At 40.2% G+C, this 8,142-nt stretch overlaps 1 protein-coding gene across 1 annotated transcript in view; it reads left to right on the forward strand.

The window, feature by feature from the left end:
- The window catches only part of LOC116671989 (collectin-12), a 34,470-nt gene that overhangs the window by 16,506 nt on the left and 9,822 nt on the right, over window positions 1-8,142 (forward strand). Inside the window, exon 3 of the mRNA XM_032503480.1 lies at window positions 7,865-7,987. Within this exon, the coding sequence (XP_032359371.1) occupies window positions 7,865-7,987 (123 nt within the window). The remainder of the gene's footprint in view (window positions 1-7,864; window positions 7,988-8,142) is intronic.

Consider the following 8,142-nt stretch of genomic DNA (forward strand, 5'->3'; position numbering starts at 1 on the left):
ACACACACACACACACACACACACACACTCACACACACCATTGCAGCACATGATTTAGTGCAGGCCTGTTCACCATGTCATTGAGAAAGCTGAGCGGTGTATGACTCATTCATTGAGCCATCATCTCCCTCCTGACTGTAAAACATCTTGGCTAAGATTACAGTGTATCAGAGATCTTGTAAAACTGAAAAAAAAGAATTCTGCTTGAGTAATGAAGGACATATGGCATAAAGGATGACTGCAAGAAAACAATTGGAAACAAACAATTACAGTTTTGGCAATCAGTAAAACAAAAAGACATTTCCCAATCTGTTTGTACTGTTGGTAGATAACAGCTGTCCACTTTGTAATGGAATGGAAGATGCATTTAATCCCGTTCTGGACTTGAGTGCCATTTCAAGGCACTTTAAGCCATGTGTAGAATGTTTGTGTGATTGAAGTATTTTTGAAATGATTCAGAGGGCATCGTTTTTGTCTGCAAAGAAATTAGACGATTGCGGTGAAAACTGGAGACATTTGTGTCACTTTGCGTCCATTTATCTCAATTTCGCTTGAATCTGTGGGATGATGGGAATGTTTAGATACTTCCACTAGTGGGCACCACCGTCTCAAAATTTCTGTTTTCAGTTGAAAAATATTGCGCTTTTTACTTCTCCGTTTTATCTGGTGGAAAACTTTAACACAGGAGGCCTTTTTACGATTTGTATTGTATCTAGGGCTGGGCGATATGGAGAAAATCAAATATCACAATCAGTTTTACCAAAATAACCCCGATATTGATACCGCAACAATATTTAGTATTGACTAATGGTGATTTCACAAAATATTTACACAATGAGATTTTTCATAAATAATAATCAGTAATGTGGATGTAAGTGGGTAAAGGCAAATAATACAGTTACAATTGTCTGGGAAGTTCAGGAAATGACACAACTTTACTTTAATTCAGCATTTAAATGCAGGAAAAGACAACACTTTACGATATTACAATATCCTAAATCTAAGACGATATCTAGTCTCATATCACGATATTGATATAATATCAATATATTGGCCAGCTCTAATTGTATCCATGACGACTAAGCTTCCCTAACCTACCCTTTCCCTAAACCTAAGTTGTTTTTGTGCCTAAAAGAAAGCAAAATGTAACCATAAGGTTGTCATATCATAAAATGGCTTTACTTTTAAAACGGTGTCCTTTCAATGGTCGTGAATATCAGAAAGCATTTGCATGTAATTCTGGAGAGCATGGACATATTTTGTTGTTTAATTTGGATGACTTGTTCTTTCTGTCCCTCTACATTCAGTTTTCTGTCCGTTTTTCTCTCTTATATCCATTTCCTTCTTTCTCTCAAATGTTCCTCTGTCCTTTCTTTCTTTCTTTCTTTCTTTCTTTCTTTCTTTCTTTCTACCAATATCCAAATAGTAAAAATTGAGGATATCAAGTTTTTTGTATCGCATTGTATCATTTTAAATACAGAATCTTTACTTGTAACAGAGTATTATTCCATTCTGATATGCTTTGCCTTAGTTCAAGACTTAGAGGACTTCTTCCACTGCTGTAGTTTGTCTTGAACTCCTCTGTTTGTCTTTGGTGCCAGGTATAATCTACTAATTGCCCTCTTGGAATAATGTGCACTTTTGTTCCTGGAAAGGGGCTGAGTGTTTGTTAGGCAAGGCAGGGATCCAAATCACAGTTTTTGTGACCTCAGCTCACAGCTTTGTGTTCTCATCCGTTACTATAGCGTCCCTTCTGCTATTTACAGTAAATAAACATTGTCTTTTAATGAGCGGGGCCCACGCACCGGCCATGCTTTGCTGTGGAAATTACTTTGGTATTTCTGGGGTAAATGACGATGATGTTTGGGTAATCCCTTGTTTCAGGAAAGGAGACTGGTGAAAGGCACAGGCTCGAAGACACTTAATTACCACTAAGGTGGACACTGTCTGGATAGTATTTACAACATAAAGGTTTTGCAGGAACAATGGGTGACTTTATCTGCCTACACACAAAGACGTTCACATTTGAAAACCCGCTGGTGTATTGATGTTGTTGTGTTTGTTCTCTTTGTCATTGGAGCATCAGTTTTGTTTTGCTGTGAGCAGTAAAAGGGTTGTTGTCAGCTTGTGGTCTGAGTATCCTGGACGATGGTTATTTTTGTGGTCGTGGTCGGTCAAATCCGACTGTGTCCGACTGCGCAGGCGAAGGGAAAGATGACGAATCAGAGTCCGATTTAATGACGAGCAGCCAAACTAAAGGAAACCGAGGCTCTGATGTTAAACTGTGAACAAGGAGGTCGGTGTTCACTTGTTTTTCCACAGTCCATTGCAAGTTCTCTTCTTCCTAATTGTGAATATTTAATAAAAGGTGTGTCACACTAGAAGCTTCTTCTTTAACTTGATCACATAACTCCACACGTAGCCAAACTTCACGTGCAACAAACGTCAAGATATTTTATCCGTGTGTGAGTATTTGTGCATCTGGGTTGTGTTAGTGTAACAGATATTTGAGAATGTGTGAAAGATGTTTTTCCTGGCTGTCTAATATCCATCTGGCCATTTGTCATGTAAACATGCCATACCCTAGGTGTATTTTTCTGATTGTGTTTATATGGAGTCAAAACTTGATTTTTTTATGTCTATTGTGCAGTCCCCTATAACACTTTAGTAATGCATAATATTTCGGATTGAGGTTTTTTTAATTTCTTAATGCAATCTGCAATCAAATCATATTAAACAAAAACAGCCCGAGTAAGAGGACACGAATGCGAGAATATAGTTTACAAAGCCACATCCCATGTAAGCATGGCTGTGGTTATTTGCAGGCTAAAATAGACCGAGTACAAACTGAGCTAAATTTGGTGAAAAAGTGAGCTTTATAGATGTCTATACTTCCATATAAACATTGGTTTAACAGGACTTCAGTGATTAGCTTTAAATGTGTAATTAGGACCTGCTTCTCATTGAAATGTCATTTAAATGCTGTTGAAACCAGTAAACTAAACAGTTACTTTTCAACCTAATTTAGCCCAGTATAACCGTAAAACCTTGATGCCTTTTATCTCTCCCCCTGTAGGTATGTGGCAGAATCTAGCATAACTAACTAATGCTAGTTATTAAACCTTAATACGTTTTTGGTACTGACCAAAATGTTTCCAGACTTTTCAATTACAGAAAGCTGGCGTCATATGTTTGAAATGATTCATATTTTTTTTCAAACTTTCTTTGATCAAACAGTTTTAAAGTGCATGTAGGGCTGTAAACACAAAATAAAAAGACACGTTTGTAGAAAACATTTACGCCACTCAAAGTAAAGTGAGGTGAAAATACCTGAGTTTCAGTACTGAAACTCAGATTGTTTGATTAGTAGTAGAGCTATACTGATCGGCCTATTGCATTATCGGACAATATCTGCTTATTGCAGACATGATTTATTGGTATATGTGTTGGCTGATGAGTAACAAGACATTTAGTTTGAGGGCGTGTAACTGTTGACTTTCACTATGTATCTCAGTCGCAATTCTTTAAAAAAACGATAACTGCGGTATCCTTACCTAGATTGTTTAGTCTGTTCAGTGTTTATGTTTGTTTTTTTACTGTCAACAGATGTTATTGGAGTTTGTAAACTCCCAGATATCAATATCAACAATCCATATTCAATTGAGCTTTAATTAGTGTTGAACATTTTGCATTCCCCGCCCGCATAATGTAGCCACTGATATTAACCCACTCACCCCCAGCCAGTTAAAATCTATTTTGAAATTGAAGTTGCTTGCGAACAATAAATGTATGGCAAACAAGCCCTGATATGTTCTTTATGCTGATGCTCTACATGTATTTAGAGACATCACAAGGAACAACAGAGATAGGGAACACAAATGATTGGCACATATGTAAAACCAAGAACACACCAATATTATCCTAAAGCCTCACTCAGCATTCCAGTCCAGCATCTGTCTTGTCTCCTTATTTGTCCTGCTCATCCAGGAAGTGACCCACTGGGAAATGAACAGCAAGCAGGTCGCAACCCCTTGATAAAGACAGCCCACTGGTGTGTCGACACTCGGGGGTTGAAGAGATTACAGCTGCTCCATCTGATGTCTGTTTGCTCATAGAGGAACTGCAAAACTCAAATCTCTCTTTCTCTCTGTTGTTGTGTTGTTGGCCATGTGTTTTGTGTTATGCCAGGTGTCCTCCACTGAGCATCGGAAGATCACCAGTCAATGCACATTGAAATGGAAAAGCCTTTTGCCTGTTTATTCCCTTTCAAAGTGTTTTGGTATCATTTCAGTACAGCAGTTTTGTAAACACTGTCAGCCTGTTTGGATTGGAACAGCAAATTTGAGCAGCAGCGCTTTGATTACTGTGGACTGATGAACAGATATGCTTGCTTTTTTGTGGAAGCATGCATGGGCTGACGCTTCAAACATGTCAGGAGTCATGAATTATTCAGAAATGCAACAGTTTATTGTGGCTGTGTTCCCAGAGTGCATTTCTCTGCTTATAGTTAAACCGGTGGCGAGGGAAGACTTTGGTGACTCCTCATACACAGCTGTGTTAGCCGCTGTGTGCTTAGTAACTGGCTGCACACACCCAGAGCTGGAGCTGAGACAAATGTGTTTTAGGTATACACACTTGGTAATACATTTTAGGGAGCCCGGTGAGGCTGTTTACCTGATTAAGACATGAGCATCAGCCATGTTTAAGGGCTCTAAAAGCTAAGTTCACTCTCAGGTGTGTGTGGTACAATACATAAGCAGACAACAACACACCACAAAGATATTTTCCTCCTGACTCTCATTTCCTTTCCTTTGTTAACATTTTGTTGGTCCAACGTAATTCTTGCCTTGCGAATGTGAAGATCTTGGCAAGAAAGGCCACACGTCATGAATAGTGGATATAGTTTATGAAAAGATGTCATGCTCTAAGATTTATTTAGACATTTTTTAGTGCGGCTTCAGGCAAAAAAAATAAAGAATTGGAGAAAGTATTTGGCCTGAGAGGCACTGGTTCCATCTGTGTTTCCAAAGAGTCTAACCTGTGGAAGCATTAGATTAAAACCCTTTCCTAAGTTTGAAGCTGCTGTAATCAAAATTTTGATATTCACTATCAAATGACCATATATTGGCCGATAGTAATCAACATAAATAACAAAAGCATCTAAATACTGATTCCTTAGAACTCTGTTTGACAAATTATATGTAATGGTGATTTTTTTAAATTTATTTCTGTACTGCAATTTCTTCATTTGTACCTCCAGTAACCTACTATTTGGGCAGATGAAGTAAAGTAGGTCTCTATTTTGGTGGTGATGTCATTTGAGTTGGAATCAAAACAATGGAAGGATTACATTTAAAACTTGCCCACGCCTTTACCGTAAATCTCGTGTTCTCGCAGGTTGGCCGGACGCTGAGGAGGCCTCCCTTCCAGTTGGACTTGGTGTTTAACTGAGGTCTAACACTCGGTGATCATTAACAATCCCTTAACACTCATAAGAACGAATCAAGTTGTTAACTTTGGCATCTAAACTCCCATCGAGACCACTGACATGCCAATCAACGCTGCATGTTTAATTTAATGAAGTATTACCTTATGTATAAAGCTAGATGTGTGGTGAAATGTTTGGCGCTAAATTGTCCTGGCTCTTTACTGGTTTCTGGTTTACCCCCCCCCCCTCCCAAGCTTTCCACACACTTCCTGAATTGAAAATAAAACGCAGCAGCGCGGTGTTCCCGTCAGCGCTGTGGATCTCGCCACTCATCTGTCATGAAATACATCCTCGGAAAGAAATATTTCACAAGTGTCTCCACCGGCTAAGGCCCTTTTAGTTTGACTCCAAAGTCAACTTAAGCTGCAGGAAGAGAACTGGGGCCTGTTGCACGAAACTAGGATAAGGGATTAAGCCGGGATATTCAAGTTATCCTGGATGAATTTAGCTTGGACTCGGTTGCACGAAACCAGATTGAATCAAGCCCAGCCAAGTAACCATGGAGATTTATTCTTTGCGGCTAGCCTGGTCCAGAGCAGGCTAACAGCCAGGCTAAGATTAATCCTGGAGTCTCATGTGTCAAATCAGCTGCCGTCTGATCCGAAATAAACGTGTTTAACAGTTATTGCGTTGTCTTCTGCATGTGTTCTGCTTCATTTTTATTAACATGCATTGGCCTACTTGTCTCTTTTGTTTTCGCGAGTTTGATTTAAACCCTACTACCAGCTGTTTAGATGTTAGAAATGGTTGCACTGGCACCCTGATGCGGAGTGGGACTTTTCCCGGTGGGACGGTACTGTGTCGAGGCTGCCTGGCGTGCGGCCGCTGCCCGGTGGCCGGTGCCCGGTGCCCGGTGGCTATTGCCTGCCAGCAGACTTGCGAGTCGCGTCAGCGTCCACTCTCTCTGTAAAAGTAGAGATGAGCAGCGCAGCGTCCGTGGTCTCAGCTTCAGGTTTATACAGGACGTGCTCCGGAGATTAAGTGTGACGATATTAATGTAGCGATATTCCCAGATGATAATAATGGCAGACTGGTCAGAGACCAATACATTCATGATTTCATTTTCTTGTTGCTTGTCCTTCTCTAATGAAGGGTAGTTTGTGTTACTCCTTAATAAGTGGGCCCAATGTTTTCTATTATAGCTTACATTGGTTTCATAACCTTCCTAATAAGTCTCACATCACCGGTATAATAACGTGGTCTATATACAGCACGTATGTAGTGGAGTTATCATTCCTCACACTGGGAACACCACAATGCTTCTTAACCTTTTTATTTTGGTGCGGTCACTTGTCAGAAGAATAAAAAAACATGAATATTGTTTTACATATATGCTCACAGCGTGTATTGAAGTCATTTACTTTTTTTCTAGTTGTTGTCCCTTTCTGATTGTTCTGTATGAACATTAATTGTACAAAGAATTAGATATAGCTTATAGACATTTGTGCATGGTTGTAAAACATGTTCTCACGTTGTGAGTAAGGGTTTGAAATTAAGCCTAAAGTCCGTAGGGTCCATTTCCCGAGGAACATTAGTTCCCTCTGCTCACTTTTGAGGCAAAGTAGATATTTTTAAACCCCCACACATTCAGTCGGGTCCGCTATGTTGGGCTTTTTTTCTCCGTTTGATAAGAGCCGTATTTCCCTTTTTCCATATTCTTCCCCTCCTCGTTATTTCCATTAGAAGATGCTGCAATGGTGAAACATTTGGCGCATGCGTCTTCTCATCTCTGCATCAGTAAATCTGTGATCGATCGTGGTCTATTTGAGAAAGCCGTGAACGTGCATTATCCTGGCTTCTCACCCGGCTCGACATAGCTCCACCTGTTCATCCTGGCTCGGCAAACGTGCAACCGATTAACCAGGATGAGCAGATCACCTAAGTCAAGCTGCGCTTTTTTTCACTTATCCTGGATATCTTTATTCTACTTTCGTGCAACAGGCCCCTGGAAAAGTGCAGATTCACACAAAGGCAGCATTTAATGTTTAATCTTTAGCTTGCATGGTCTACTTTCAGTGCTGCTTGTGTAAAACTCATGAAGTCTGAATCTTTGTGCATGCAAAACAGACATCAACTGAAAAAGAGGAAGTTTGCTGAGGAAAGGCTGAGTGAAGGAAAATAAGCATGTTGCTGAGTGTAAACAAATCAGTGAGGGGGGGGCTGTTTTTGTGTCCCCTGCCCCTTTACCACCCGGGCCCTAAGGGTAATGCTAGACTCTTAAATGTAGACTCCAGGGCTGTTTATCCAGATGTGGGACTCATGGACATGGAGAGTCCCGAGCTAACACCAAACTCTACCCAACATGTCCTCTTTTAGACCCCTCTGTTCCAGAAAAAAAAAAATGTATTGGATCATGCGGTCTTTCTTTTTACACAGGGATCCAGGAGGGCACCCAGTGCACTAAGTGTAAGAATGAATGGGCTCTGAAGACCTCCATAGCTCTGCTCTATGTGCTGTGTACTCTCCTCACCATCGCTGTTGCTGTGCTTGGATATAAAGGTAAGACGGCCCAGTGAAGTACACTCTACACTCTCTTCCATCACTGTGAACTGACGGGTACAATTATAGGATGCCAAACATTTTTAAACATCACTTTGTTGATACAATTTTTTCCCGAAAATGTTGTAATGATTTGCTTACAGTGCGCCGAGAGA

Source organism: Etheostoma spectabile, chromosome 22, assembly GCF_008692095.1.
Source record: "Etheostoma spectabile isolate EspeVRDwgs_2016 chromosome 22, UIUC_Espe_1.0, whole genome shotgun sequence".
Classification (NCBI taxonomy): Eukaryota; Metazoa; Chordata; class Actinopteri; order Perciformes; family Percidae; genus Etheostoma; species Etheostoma spectabile.